The 14,477-nt window shown below is 37.8% G+C and overlaps 1 protein-coding gene across 2 annotated transcripts in view; it reads left to right on the forward strand.

Annotated features, from left to right (window-relative positions):
* LOC148018601 (sulfhydryl oxidase 2-like) overlaps positions 1-11,210 on the forward strand; it is a 56,828-nt gene extending 45,618 nt beyond the window's left edge. Inside the window, exons 7-13 of one of the 2 annotated variants that reach the window (XM_087662279.1) lie at positions 889-962; positions 1,055-1,229; positions 4,771-4,811; positions 9,737-9,883; positions 9,999-10,062; positions 10,166-10,539; positions 10,722-11,210. In XM_087662279.1, the coding sequence (XP_087518405.1) occupies positions 889-962; positions 1,055-1,229; positions 4,771-4,811; positions 9,737-9,883; positions 9,999-10,062; positions 10,166-10,539; positions 10,722-10,743 (897 nt within the window). In that variant the 3' untranslated portion in view covers positions 10,744-11,210. The remainder of the gene's footprint in view (positions 1-888; positions 963-1,054; positions 1,230-4,770; positions 4,812-9,736; positions 9,884-9,998; positions 10,063-10,165; positions 10,540-10,721) is intronic. The other variant, XM_087662278.1, reaches the window with a different exon arrangement.
* The last annotated feature ends 3,267 nt before the right edge of the window (positions 11,211-14,477 follow it).

Here is a 14,477-nt window from a genome sequence, read left to right on the forward strand (position 1 = left end):
TGATAATGGTTTCTTGTCTGTTACTTCCTAAGGTTTTGGTCTGGCATATTATTCTCCCTCAATCCACTCTCAATTGTGGAAGTCCTTTCCAAATGACTTTCAATCCACTCTCAATGGCATATTATGCTCCCTCAATCCACTCTCAATTGTGGAAGTCCTTATAGGCACTCGGTCTGGTGTGAGCGTTGGTATTGCTCTCCCTAAATGGACTCTCAATCACTGTGATCCTTTTCTAACAAATTTCCTAGTTGGCACTTGATCTAGTGTGAGATTCAGGGGCAAATGCCTTGCAATCGACTGTCAGTTTGTGGATATTTGTTGTAATGACTGGGAGTTCCCTTAGCATCTCCTGGTTGAGGGATAATCCAAAGGATTGTCTTAACTGGTTATTAGTTGGGCATTCCTACAAGATGGACACTAAAGTTTTGGAGCATCTCCCAGGTTGAGTATAAACTCGAAGGATTGTCTTAACTGGTTATGAGTTTGGTATGCCTACACGATGGGCAGTAAAATTTTGTAGGAGAGGGATTATTTCTCATGATGATGATCCGAATTGAGTGTTAGTTGATGGGCATTGTTTGCACGCTAATATGTCTCATATGAGCATGTGAAGCCAAAAACTGTTTGGCTCTCACAGGATTTAATCATTCTTAAAACTTTCTTCCTCCTGGATACAGCAATTATAACGTTTTTAAACTGTAAGTTTAGATGTTATTTTTCCAAGGTTTTTTGTTTGAAGGTAATTGCATGATTCTGATATTTTAAACAGATTGAGGCCTATTCATTGTAAATTTCCAGGCCATAGATAGCTAGAGCTGGACTTGTCTGCAGAATGAAGCTTCTACTTCCTTTAATGTTTGGATTAACTTGCTAATTGCTTGTGTACAGCTTCTAAATCAGAAAACTCGTTCAGTATTTATTCAATTCTTGCAACTCTTGGTTGTGCACCACCCATCAAGAAAGTGAGTGTCGTATTACTGGTTGACAGATGTGTCTTCACAATGCAGATGTTTCCCACTTTCTAAAATTTTTTCATTTTCATTTTACGTGACAGTTGTCGAAAAGGTATTGCAGAACTGTTAATCAACATGGAAGAATTGTGGCCAGCACTTCCAAGGAAACCTGAAGCTCTGGAGACTGTCGACAGTGGTTCTGGTGTTGAAGAGCTGGATTATAGAATGTTGGAACAGTTTCACATTTGTGGAGATCATGTTCCACGTGGATACTGGGTCTGCCTCTCTGAAGTGGTTTCTTCCAGTTGTTTGTTCAACATAGTTGGCTAGTCTTAATCAGCTTTGAATATCTGTCCCCCACCCACCCACATTACCACACCCCTGGAAAAAAAAGGGATGGAGGAGTTTTTTTTTTGGGTGGTCTGGACCCTTAATAAATAAATCCAGGCTTTGAATATATAATCCCGCCCACCCAAAAAGAAAAAAAGAGGAAAGACAAAAAACATGTACATGCACATGTTACTTTTGGTGAAACCACTGTCCATTAGCTCAAGAATTGACAGCACACACCCGTCTTTTTCAAAACTCTATTGTAACAGTGGTAACTTAGTTGCTGGAAACCCACAACCCATTGTTGCAAGTCATAATGAAGATTAGTCTCAATGTGAAGAGAATCTTAAACTCAAGGGGATCAAGAGCAATGAAAAAACAGACCTAGTTTAGACCGATCTATTTGTCGAATCCTACAATATGTTAGCAGATTAGTCAGTTCATGTGTGAGTATGTGCATGTATTTGTAGGCTGGGCATTTTACTTTCCAGTTGTGATGTAGTCCCCTGATTTATTGGAGCTAGATTGTGGCTGACTATCATTTTTATGACTGGCTGACTTTATTTTTTGGGGGACTCCAGATCTGGCCAACTTTTTCATGATGTTGGGCTATTTACTGCCAGGGCTTCCTGCTCCTCAAACACATCTTCAGCATACTCCATTACTTGCAGGTCCTGTTGGAGAGAGGGAGCCAATGCTAGTGTCTACTCAGTTGACTAGCGACTCACTATTGTATTTGTATTGTCTCTTGTCTTGGTATATGGATTCCATTTCCTAAGCATTCTTCTTTTGAGTTTCTTTGTAGTGTTCATCTCTCTTTGCAGTGTCTCACTTCTCTCTTGTGCTGTGTAGTCTATTACAGCAATATTACAGCAAATTCTCATGCTTCCATCACTGCACCCACGTCTGATATGGTATCAAAAGTCAATCTTCAAGATCTTGGTGCTGTTTTCTGTTGCTGCAAGTTTGCCCTCACATTGTTCTCTTGATGATCAGTCTTTTCCTGTTTGCTGCAGCTTGGGTGACCATTCTCTGCTCAAAATTGGCCTGTTTCCAGCCTTTTGCCATCTGCATTTTGTGAACAGCAGCCTGTGTTTTGATTTTCTGATATATGCAGGACTGTACAGCTGCATTTAAAGCATTTCCTGCCTGCATTTTTATGGCAGTTGTCTGTGCTTTCTGCATTTAATGCTCCTTCAGGCTGGACAACAGTATTTTCAGATCTTTGTTGGTGTCTGTTGGCTGCAATCTCCGTGATAAATCCTTTTCGGCCGCAAGGCAGCAACAGTTTTTTAGGGTGTCTCATGATGAAACTCTGAAATTTCTTTCTCTATAGCATTCTCTCTCATTCCCCAACCATCTCTCAAGTTATCTCAACATTTTCGAGCAGTTTGAGCCATCAAAGAAAGAGATTTCGGTTAATCTCTGTTGTAAACCCTAATTTATAGTAAAAGTTAGGGTTTGACAGTGAGCCACCTTGGGATGTGTGCTCAAAATTGAGGGCTTAGGACTTGAATTCCAATAGCTGAAAATAGAGGAGTTTTAGATTGATTAAAGAGGTTAGCCACCAACCAATATGAGATTTGGGGCTGAATTTGTCTTTCAAGGAGCAGGGTGAAGGCCAATCCTCAAGCAAACCAAGGGGCAATTTGGTTTGGAGGCTTGCTGGTTAGTGTTGATAGCACGAGGCACTTGGATTAGCAGAGGAGATGAGAGGATCTTAGTTATACTTCTTCCATGTGCAATATAAAATAAAGAAATACCGTAAGGGGTGCTTGTCTTGGGGCCAACAGACTGTCCAATGTTTAAGATCAAAGTGGTGAACTATGCATTTTCAGTTTACATGAATTTCATGCTTGCTGTAATTAAGTGCTTAATTAGGTTATTTGAGGAGAAAGGTTGGTCTCACTGGCTGCCCAAGAAATGTAGAAGGATTGAAACGAGTGTGCACATTTGCCAAACTCCCTAAACAAGAAATGGATACAGTAAATATGGGCTGAAACAGTTGGAGCTCCCATGTCTCCATCAGACTCTGACGGAGCCCACATCCAGGAGATGACATAGTGATGAAATATAGGCAAATTCTCCTTATTCAAACTTGGGAGTGTTTGAAGATCTAAAGACTTCATGTGATGATGCATAAAAGCTTGAGATGAGGGCTTCGTAAAGAGGTCCGTTGCATCCGATTTATCCATTTTATGATATGATGCACAGCCACCTTTGACAAATAGGGAAGGTCCATATTCCGTATAGATGTTTTTCATGTGAGAACAACAAAGGTTGCAAAGTTTCAGTTTGATTAAGTTTGATCAATATGAGCTTTAGTGTCATTATCCAGTTGCTATTGAATATGCAAATTCATAGGCTCTTACTCTAGCTGATGCAGAACACTAACAATTGGAAATGGATGATCCATAATGGAGTTGTCAAATTTTGGTGAAGTTTTTTGTGTAATCTAAAGAAAAGTTTGAAAGCCTGTAAGGCTACTTTATCTCTATAAATAAGTTTGGTGGCCAGAGCCATTCTAAAACCTAGTGCAAGTATTAGTGTCTTTAGGGGCTTTTATTTGTCAAGTTTTGAAAGTTCTTATAAAAGAGGGAGTGATCTACATGCAAAACTGATTTTATTCAAAACATTTACCATATGTCTCTAGCTTGGTTACCTTTTGGCTGTGGGAGGTATTGAACTCATCGTTATGATCTTTGTAGACTTGGAATAAACACTTCGGCTATTTTTGGAGCCTCACAATATATTGGACCCTGAGTGTATATATCTTATAGGAGAGGGCTTCAAAGTTTGTCATTGTGATTGTTACACTTTTAGAATAGTCCCATTTATTGGTGCATAGAAATATAAACTTTATTGTATGTTCATGGCAAATGGAGAGATAGGACAAATTCTTTACTTTCACAGTTTTGAAAAGAGGAAAGTGGAACTGTTAAGGCTTGCATTTGTCCTGCTTTCAGGTTGTGCTCAGACATAAATTAGGAGAAACTGGTTTTCTAGGAGGTGTTTGTCTAGACTCTTTTTCCATCAAAATTTAGATTTCAGTTCGTGTAATCTATGCTTATTTATGTTAACAAGTTGTGTGATGTGGGGTAAATGATCTGTACTGCCTGATTTTCTTTATTTTAGCCTGTCAATTAGAGAGTTCAGTTGGCTTCATTTTTTTGGGTTTTTTAAAAACTTTGTTTCCCTGCTTTGATATGTTTATTATCTCTAACCACCATTAGCACAAGCTTTTTGATACGTTGTTATGCTCTCTACTAATATTGGCTGAATAGAGTTAGCATTGTAGTTCGACGTCATAGTCTTTAGATAATGCTTGACAGTGATAACAAATTGTTATTATTGCAACAAATGAGTTTATTAGGAAATTTGTTTTGGATTGTTGGAAATGTAGTTTTGATTTTATAGTGATGATGTGGCAGCAGCAGCTGCTGTGGTTGTCGCTGCAAGCCTTGATGAGTTTGAGTTCTTTCTGCAGATGTTTTGCCGAGGCAGCCGAAATGAAACACGTGGGTATAGGTAATTATTGACTTCTGTCAAGATTTTGAGACTTCATTTTGTCTTGCTTGATTCTGGTGCTTGTTCAGATGTTCTTGTGTAAGATCGCTATTATGATTGTTTTAACATGTATAGTGAAAGGCTTACTGTTGATTCGTTCGTAAAATAGCTAGGATTATGAGGGGAACTTGTATAAAGAAAGATCTACCATTGAGAGCTTTTAGTCTAAGAAAGCAATTGTTTCTAGCAAGAAGAGACTTACCTTTTCTGAGAGTGCCTACTGTTTGGACCTACATTCAGCATTAGTAGACAGTAAATAGCATTTACATATATGCTATAGGTTGCAAATTTTGTTATTGACTCCTGAGTCCCATTTTAGTTATGGACTTTGAGATTGCATACAGTTTTATCTTTAAGTAGAAAAGGCTGTTAAGTATGAAAATTCTCAGAGCACATTCTACGCAGAATATGGAGTTCTTTACTACATAGGGGTACTGTGCTATTCACATTTTTGGTTAGTTGCTACATTTCCCTTTAAAAGGAAAAGTCTGTGAAGTATGGCTATCCCCAGAGCACATCTTATGTAGAATATGGAGTTCTTAACCTAATAGGGGTACTGTGCTATTCACATTTCGGATATGCTTTATCTTTAAAAGGAAAAGGCTGTTAAATCTGAAACTTCCCAGAGCAGAGTCTATATTGAATATGGAGTTCTCAACCAAATAAGGGTATTATGCTGCCAAAATATCCCCTTCATGAATTCAAGAGAATCAGTCTAAAAAAGGAGTGTGTGTTTTTTTTCTTCTGAGTCATATGACAAGAGTAGAAATACCAGGCCTTTGGATTAGTATTTAGCTTTTAGAAAATATTAGCTAGTCAATCTCTAGCTAATTTTCACCATTAAAAGAAATGGGGGGTTGTCTTCTTGCAACCAAAAAAAAGGCTAGGTACTGGGCCCTGCGGAGCTATCCTATTGGCCAAGAAGTATTCATTTACACCAATGAGGATGAATGGAATTCTGAATTATCATAGCTTTTATCAATTGTATTTTTGCCATGCAAATGTCTTTTAGAACCAAGGAATGTTTGCCTCAAATGTACTTGACTCTCTTAGGATACTAAAGAAGGTTGTGCCTCCTTAAATGGAGACATGTACCTAGACTTTAAGCCTAGGCAATATAAATGTTGATGTATGAAATGGAAGTTTTAGTTTCAGCTGCATTGCTTATGCTGGCTAGGTATTTATTTCTAGAACTTTCGAATGGTGCCTATTGGATATGAGGCAATGTATGCTTAGTACTAGACAGCCAAACATTCTTGAAACATACTTCCATACTTGTGCATGTTTTCTTCCCATATGCTTAACACTATTCTGAAATTGCTATTCTGCTGCTTCCTCCTTTGGGACCTTGTATGGGACATCTCAGATTGAGGAATATCCCACTCCAAAGATGTGATGCATTTGGCCCCTTTGAATAGTGCATGCATTTTGAGGGCACATGTTTTGATTTGCTCATCTAGTGTAAAAATAGTACTTTATTGCTTGTCAGCCTCATTTCGAAATGTCAAGTGTTGATGAGCATAATTGTCTTGAGATAATTATATGGCTGTACCAGGCAGAGGGAGGAGTTAAGTGAACTCTTATCTGACAGAACACACACACTTTGTTTCATGAGTTCACTTTTACGCTTTATTGGGTACTCACTGAAGTTTGTGCTTAGGAAAGTCATATTGGGCTCCTGGTAATAAAATCCTTACCAAATGTCCAAATGACTTCATCGTGCACTTCATGTTTTAGTCCATCCTTACATGTAGGGACACTGATATCTTAACTGGCAAGTCAAGCTCATGTTTGAGGGACTGTGTAATCCTGTGAGGTTGAACTTTTTGTCTTTGTCTTTAGTTGTCAAATGGATTCTCCATCAGAGCACCATAGAGGTGATGGGCAAACATGGCTTGGTTCACCACCAGTGTCTAGCAACGTTATCCATCTTCTAGAACTTCAGTGGAGGTGTTCCTTCTATTTGAGTGGCTTTGATAGAAGGAATCTTGAAAATGGCTTTTAAAACATTTTTTACGTAGAGACAGGTACCAGGTACCATTTGAACATGGTATTTGAAGCTTGAATGGAAAAAAAGTTTGTTTCATCCATGAAAGATTCAAAGGCAAGGGATTTTAAATAGGCTGTTAATGTGCATGGTACAGAGAGTTTACACACAGGAAACCTATGAGAAAAAAATAGGGGCTATTGTTTGAGTTCAGTGGTGGTCAACCTGGCAGCCAAGGTGATGTGTGTGCACTCTTCATTCATCCAAATTTTGTTTCAACATTGGGTCCAAATCAGGCTCAGCGCTGATTGAAAACCAACAGATTTTGCTAGTCGATCGACTTTACAAAAGACTTGTAAAGAAGCATGTCTTCTAGGCAGACTGCTATGTTACATCAACCAGCTGTGACTTTCAGCAATTTCTGTTATTCCTGAATGGTGCTGAATTTTAATTGTAGGAGAGTTAAGGGGTAGTGATTGTCGTGCCCGAATCTGCTTTTTCGAGAAGAACACTGAAGATGGAAAAAAGCGAGGAAAACTATTTTATCATGACATCGAAGAATTGAGACATAATGACGACTAGAATTGAAGAATTGTTAACAGGCTATGTGAAGTTACCATTTGTGAATATGTGAAATTTGAAAGTTTATTTTCAAGATAGAAATTTCAAAGAATGACAAACTTATTTTGTCTAGAGAAAAGCAGAATGTTTCTGATTGTAAGCCAAGGGAAGCTTATGTAAAGACCCTAGAGGTTTTAAGAGAGAGAGAGAGAGAGAGAGAGAGAGAGAGAGAGAGAGAGAGAGAGAGTGATGAGGTGGGGGAATGGGCTTGTTGGAGTGTACAGAAGCAGAAGGGGGAATGAAGGAATGGATGGATGCATGAAGCCATGGGACTGATAGGTACCAAAGTAAGCTCTCTATGATTGAGACTGCAGGGAGATGGATCTTGCAATGATGATTTAGAAGAACAACACCACTGCTGGTTAAGGAGAACAACAATGTTAGCAGAGATATTCAAATACGTAGTAAGACCTGGAAAAAATCATACAGGAGAGAGGAAGAGAACTAAGTGCCTGGTAAGCTACGACTTGGGCTGCATGTTTTTGACCAGTGAGGGGCTTTTACCAATGAGGAGAACTTGCATAAATCCAGCCAGTTGTATTGTCCATTTAGCTTCTAGAGGAACCAGTTTCCACTTTTGTGTCACATTGTTTGGTCTTGCACATCTGGCGTGTTCTACTGAAGGGTGCTCTTGCACATCTGGCGTGTTCTACTGAAGGGTGCTCTTGCACATTGTCACTGATGCTTGCATGCTTTCTGCTTGGGAATCAGATCAGAATGCTATGCCAAAGCTGGCCTGGTCTTTCAAGGGAGGGTCTGCTGATGGGTGAACTGTCCTGAGAAGATTGCTGCTAATTTATTGGTCTAATGGATGGTCTTTGTCAAATTTCTGTACTCTTTTAATTATGCTTCTTCTGAAAGTTGCTCAGAGGTACTTTTCTGCTTTGGATCACCTGAACATCTCAAATTCACCCGATCTTCATTTCAGGTGCATTTACCAGTATCATCAAGTCACTTTCTTTGAATTAATAGTTCAAGCCCCACCCACTAATTGGGTTTGAATATCACTCATGGCTGCATGTGTATGTAGTATGGACTGATCCGTACAGTACAAATGTATGATTTCATACAAAAAATAGGGCCTTTTTGGCCACACCACCACTCTTTCACACACACACACACACACACTCTCTCTCTCTCTCTCTCTCTCTAGCCTCTCACACGCTCTTTCTCTCAAGCCTTTCTCTCTCTCTCTCTCTCTCTGTGTGTCTCTCTCAAGCCTCTCCCCCTTTCTCAAGCCTGCACTTCTCTTATTAGTTTGATCATCATTCATGTAGTGCATGTGGCATATGCCATAGAGGTTTTGGCGTGTTACCCTTATGTATTCATCTTGTATACTCCAATACCATTGCTATCAATACTATTAACATTTGTTCTATCATCCTTAGTCGAAAATAATCAAGTTAATTTTTTTTTTCTGTATCAATATTGCACCATACCTTTTAAAATCTTAAGGTACCATGCAGTACCATATTTTATTACCATATTTTATTGTTCCGTATGGTGTCGCACCTTTTGTACCTGTCAACTATGATATCGCTTCACTCTGATTTTACACTTACCTCTCATTACCTGGAAGCACTGTTGGCGGTCTGTCTACATCAGTCAGTCATGGGGAAGTGTGAAGGAAGATCATGAATTCAGAGATTTTTCCCAAAGGGCTTCAAAATGTTCGATGAGATTTTGACACTTGTAATGATTTTATTCTAGACTTCAATAGGTGACTAAAGGGAACAAGATGACACTGAATTGTGTAAATCAAAGGTCCTGCCCTTCTTTGTTTGGGGGTATGGTTCTTTTCTAGTGCTCTATATGGATAGCCTCATGGTTGGGAAATTGCAAGGAAGGTCTTGAATTTAGATAAGCCTCTGAAGGTCTCAGAAATGTTTAATGCAAACTGAAAAAGGATGAGGGTTTGTCCATAAGATTTATTCTATGCCAAATTCGAGCATCTAGAATGAGCATGTGCTGAAATCTGTGTTTGGTGGATTAGGCAGAAGCACATATTCATACTGCTCAAAAAGCACTCTTTTCTCAGTAATGTTTTTTAATTGGCATTGTGATGGTCTAATTTACTGCATAAATACAGAGAGTCATGATGCACTTCTATACATGGGAAGTGGTTTCAAAAATGTGAGTCACAGGCGGCGATTCTATCTTTGGGACATTAAGAGTCAAAATGTTTATTGATCCTTCTAGTCAAACTGCTTGTACTCGTGTGTACTTTGCTAGTACAGAGGAAGGAGCTGAGTCAAAAGCTCTCTCTGTGGCTTTGCAGCTGCGGTCTTTGGCTTCTAATGCATGCAGTCTCTGTACGTGTGGAGGATAGATTGGCATCTACTGCTTATAGGACGATCTGCAGTTTTATTTCCAACTTTTTCAACTGTAAGGAATGCCGGGAACACTTTATGGAGTTTTGTTCCAGGTACAGTGGGATCTGTATGTGCATTGCGTCTTTATATTCACAATCAAACTTGTGCTAACAAGATGGGGCTGGTCGCATACGACCATTTCCATCTGCCTTTTGCTGGTGTTTAAAGTGCGAAGGCAAAGGTTACCTCACGTCGTCAATTGGTCATGTGGTTATGGAACTCTCATAATGAGGTGACCTAATTTCTGATTGTACGCAGCTTAAATATATGTGAGAAAAGGTGATGCGTGAAGTTAGGTGACTAACATTTGTTGTTCACTTTGGTCACAATGCAAGGTAAATGATAGGGTGGGCAAAGAAGAGGCTAATAGCCTGGGCTCTGGTGACCCAAAATTTCGTAAGGTTGCTTGGCCTCCTGTAAGTTTGTGCAAGGAATGTTGGAAACATCGCAACGATGTAGATGCCAGTTCAGTCGAAAACACATTCTCGTACTCCGAAGTATACAGATTCTTGTTGAAGTTTTATGGCCTTGCTCTTTCCCCTTCAAATGCTAGTGTGTCGGGTACAAGAGAAAAGGTGATACCAGAAGTCAGAGAATCCACCAGGAGTGCTGTAACTGTCCCAGTTGGTGCTGCTCTAGCTATAGCTTTTGCCAGTTGCGGGTTTGGAGCTGTGGCTTGTTTTTGGCGAACAAGGCAAAAAATGAGAAAGTAGGTCTTTAAGAATCTGCAACTACAGTTTTTTTCTTTCACAGAGAACAGAAATCTATTAATGAACACTATAAAAAAACTTTCCCAAGGTAAAAATACAGATACAAAGTGGCCCTGGTTTAAGGATTCCAATGATATTACAGTCTTAAAATCATCGAAGATACTAACCAACTTCATGGCAGGCAGATACGGAGGCGTGCTTAATAAATCCTAATTCTAGGGAGACTTGGTTACAAGTCTATGATGAAAGCCATCTTCCAAGGGGATGCAAAGACAAAGCAAGGATTAGGCTTTGCTTTCATGGCAGGCACGATTAAAAGGTGCCTGTTTGAGCCTACATCTCACACTTTCCTCATTTGGACGGATCCTGTTTGGGATGATCAAGGTAAAGCTCGAAGGGTCACTTGATCCTAGACCTTCACTCTTTCGCAGCTACATTTATGGACACGACACAGATCAATTGATCTTGTTGGGGATTGTCAACCATGAACGGAGAACATTGCTTTCCCAACTATCCTCTGTGTGAGGAGAGATTTGATGCTGAAACTAGGGAGCTAGAAAGTTCTTCAACCCTGTTAATCACTCATTGTCTGCCATCAGAATCTGTTGGCTACTATCGCATCATTAGTCAAATATATTTGAATACAAATCTGTACTTTTACTTTGTCTCAGGAGAGTATGAACTTGCTGTATGTGCTTGTGCAGTTGATAATTGCTCAAATAGTAAAGGAAAAGTTCAATTGGATTGGTACACGAACAAGTCAGTCCTGTTAAGTGCACTTCAATCTTTGGTACTATGTGAAATGGAAGTCTATCATCTCAAATTAGAACTCTAAAGTCTGTGAGCTGCAAGTCTATGAATCACCACAATCTCTGTATGCAAATTCACCTCCACTCATCTCAAAAACATGGTTCAGTTCAGAGGTCATGTGTGCACAACTGGCTCAGCAGTGAGAATCTTGCGAATGATGTGCTCAATCGTGAAGGGTGAGGGAGGGGTGGATAAGAATAGTATAGTGACAGGAAATTGTAAGAAGCTCGTGTACAAGCGAATATGTTGCTGTTTACGAATTCAACCTGAATGATCCAATCAACAATAATGGGTCACAAAAAACAACCAACTACGAGTATTAATAGCCTACACTAATATATTACTCATAGGGTAATAATGAGAGGTTAGAATTAATGTATCTAAACTATAGTCTATGAGTAGAATATTACCATAACAGAAACCATTAATAGGTATTGACTAGTAGGCTAGGTACTAGTGTGATTTCATAAGTAGTACTAGCTATGCTCATGTTTGAAAATGTTGAAAACTCAATATTAATTGTATTGAAAATCAACTCAATGCATAGGAGTTGTTGCGTTATATTTCAACTCGTGATTAGTCCATAGAAACCAAGACACAATGGACATGCAACTAATAATTATTTGTGTGTTAATGCGACATAACGACACCCAAAAGAACTTGGCCATTCAAGTAACATTTTCAATAATAGGTTGACATGATGGAGACTTATGGTGGGAGGAAGGTGGAGGTGTAGCAACTTCATCCATTACGTCCATTCATGAATGAATGTATTCGTGTGCATGTTGTGTGTGTATGCATTTAGCTCATTTATTAAGGTTGAGATAGGAAGAAGATGATTTTAAATCCACATGCCATGTTCCATCAATTTTGTGGTGGCAACTCTAACCCCCACCTTTGCATGATTGAATAGCCTTACGTGTAGTTGGGATTTCACTTAAAACAAGATCAATTGGAATACCAATGTTTAGGGCAACTATTTTTGTCCACCCACATTTGAACAACCAACTCCAACCTTCATGTCATTGGTGTTTCACTTGAAAGGGCATTAACAAAACACTTTCATAAGATTCAAAGGTGTTTCAACAATAGCAAAGCGAACAGCGCGGTGAATCTAACATCTCAAAATTGAAGCAATCAATCTCATATAATACAAGAAAGTTATTGAACAAATTGAGAAAACATAGAGAAAAAATTCCGATCAGGCCCAAACATGATAGAATTGCAAATTACACAATTATTCAATCATGTATGAGGCTTTATACATATAGAGAGATGAAAACAAATCAACTATCATTTTGTTGCAGTTATTGTTAAATTGTGGTGTGCATAATCATGATATTTTGATGTCATTGTTGCATTGAAAATGCTTCAAAATACCCAAGGTGATTCTTGAAGCTTCGAATATCGATAAAGAATGAGTGAGAAACAACTAATTTTGTCTTTTTTCTTTATTTAGCAATTTCACACATGATCTCCTTGGCTTTATACAGAAAACTAGTCAAGGTTTCTTAAAAATAAGCCATATAATGAAAATAACAAAGATTTTGATGAAGGAAAACCATATTTTAATTTCAAAGAAAATATTATTATAAACTTATTACTTTACTCGGGGTTCATATTGAAGATCTAGTCAAATAGATTAACATTTAGAAAATATTAAACTTATGATGAGTTTGGCTATTCTTATATTTATTTGAAATAGCTTTATGCTTCTACAATTTTGTAACATTAACTTTGCATTTGGAAAGTAATCGAGCTCAATTGCTACATGATATAAACATGATATCTTGCATATTAATATGACAGGGAACAACACATGTTTAAATATTACAATATCAAGTATACATAAATTCAAACATACCTTTAAAAAAGCACAAATACAATAGCATAACATGCTTATTTAGAGTTAGGATTATTACTCTTCAACCAATAAGAGGTGATACACATCACAAATGCAAGATATGTCAAAATATTGACTTGCCCAATCTCAAATTGGATCACAATCCAATGCTGAGATCTCCTATTCCCAACAATTAGAACATTTAACTTATTAGGTAAATAAAATAATAAACACAATGAATAAAACCACTAGAAAGAGTAACACTTACTACTCCTTACCCATTTGACAAATTACTCTTATTGTTGCTTGGATAACATTTACTACTACATACTCCAAGGAGTGAATTACCCAAGCTAGGTAACACTAATCACTACATACTTAAAAGAGTAGATTCGACAGAATGAAATATAGAGAACAATTGCTACTTGCAACCTTTGAGTAATGCTAATTGCCACATTGCATTATTGCAATCTACTTGATAAGCTACATCAAATTGAGCCTTAATGAGCACTACATAAAAACAAACTAAGGAAGCACTCTCTTTTAAAGCTCAAGTTTAAGGTGTAGTTTGTAGAAATCTCATAAAGGTTGTGAGCTACTATATATTGTAAATTGCACATGGTAGGGCTTGAAGTTAGATTAGGTTTTGAAGAGAATGTAGGGTTCTCATGGCATAGGCTAGCTAATTGAATTTTAGAGTGATGAGTTAAATTTGGGCAAAACTAGCTAGGTCCAAACATGTGAAAGCAATATTTCATCGAGTGCAATAAGGCTAATGTAATAAGGAAAGAAGTTTCACAATTAATAAAAAACAAATAAAATATTTTCCTTAGGGTTAACAAGTCAAACAACCAAATAAGAATCAAAGTACTACATTTCTACCTTTTGAAAAGAAAGTGCTAGAATAACAGGTTTGATGGGAAAAAAAACAACATACAAATAACAAGATGATGAAGATCAAAATATACAACACAAAGAATGATTCTCAGAATCTTAATGAATTAATTATCCTAGTTAGATGGACTAAAATGAGAAGGTGTATGAAATCATTGCAATCATTTCAAGTTTAGGTTTTGTATGCAATCGTTGCAGTCATCTCAAGTTTAGGTTCTAAAGCTAAAGCTGCAATTTACCATTTCATAATAATACTATCGATCATTGGCTTAGGTCAACTATTAGTAGGAAGATAAGCCAAGAAATAGTTTCCAATCGAAATGAGTGATCATGGGTAAGCTTTTATAAGAAAATTTGGACATGTATTATATACTTATGTTATTTTATTAG

Source organism: Lygodium microphyllum, chromosome 21 (assembly GCF_053477565.2).
Source record: "Lygodium microphyllum isolate KBCC chromosome 21, Lygodium_microphyllum_v1.1.10, whole genome shotgun sequence".
Lineage (NCBI taxonomy): Eukaryota > Viridiplantae > Streptophyta > Polypodiopsida > Schizaeales > Lygodiaceae > Lygodium > Lygodium microphyllum.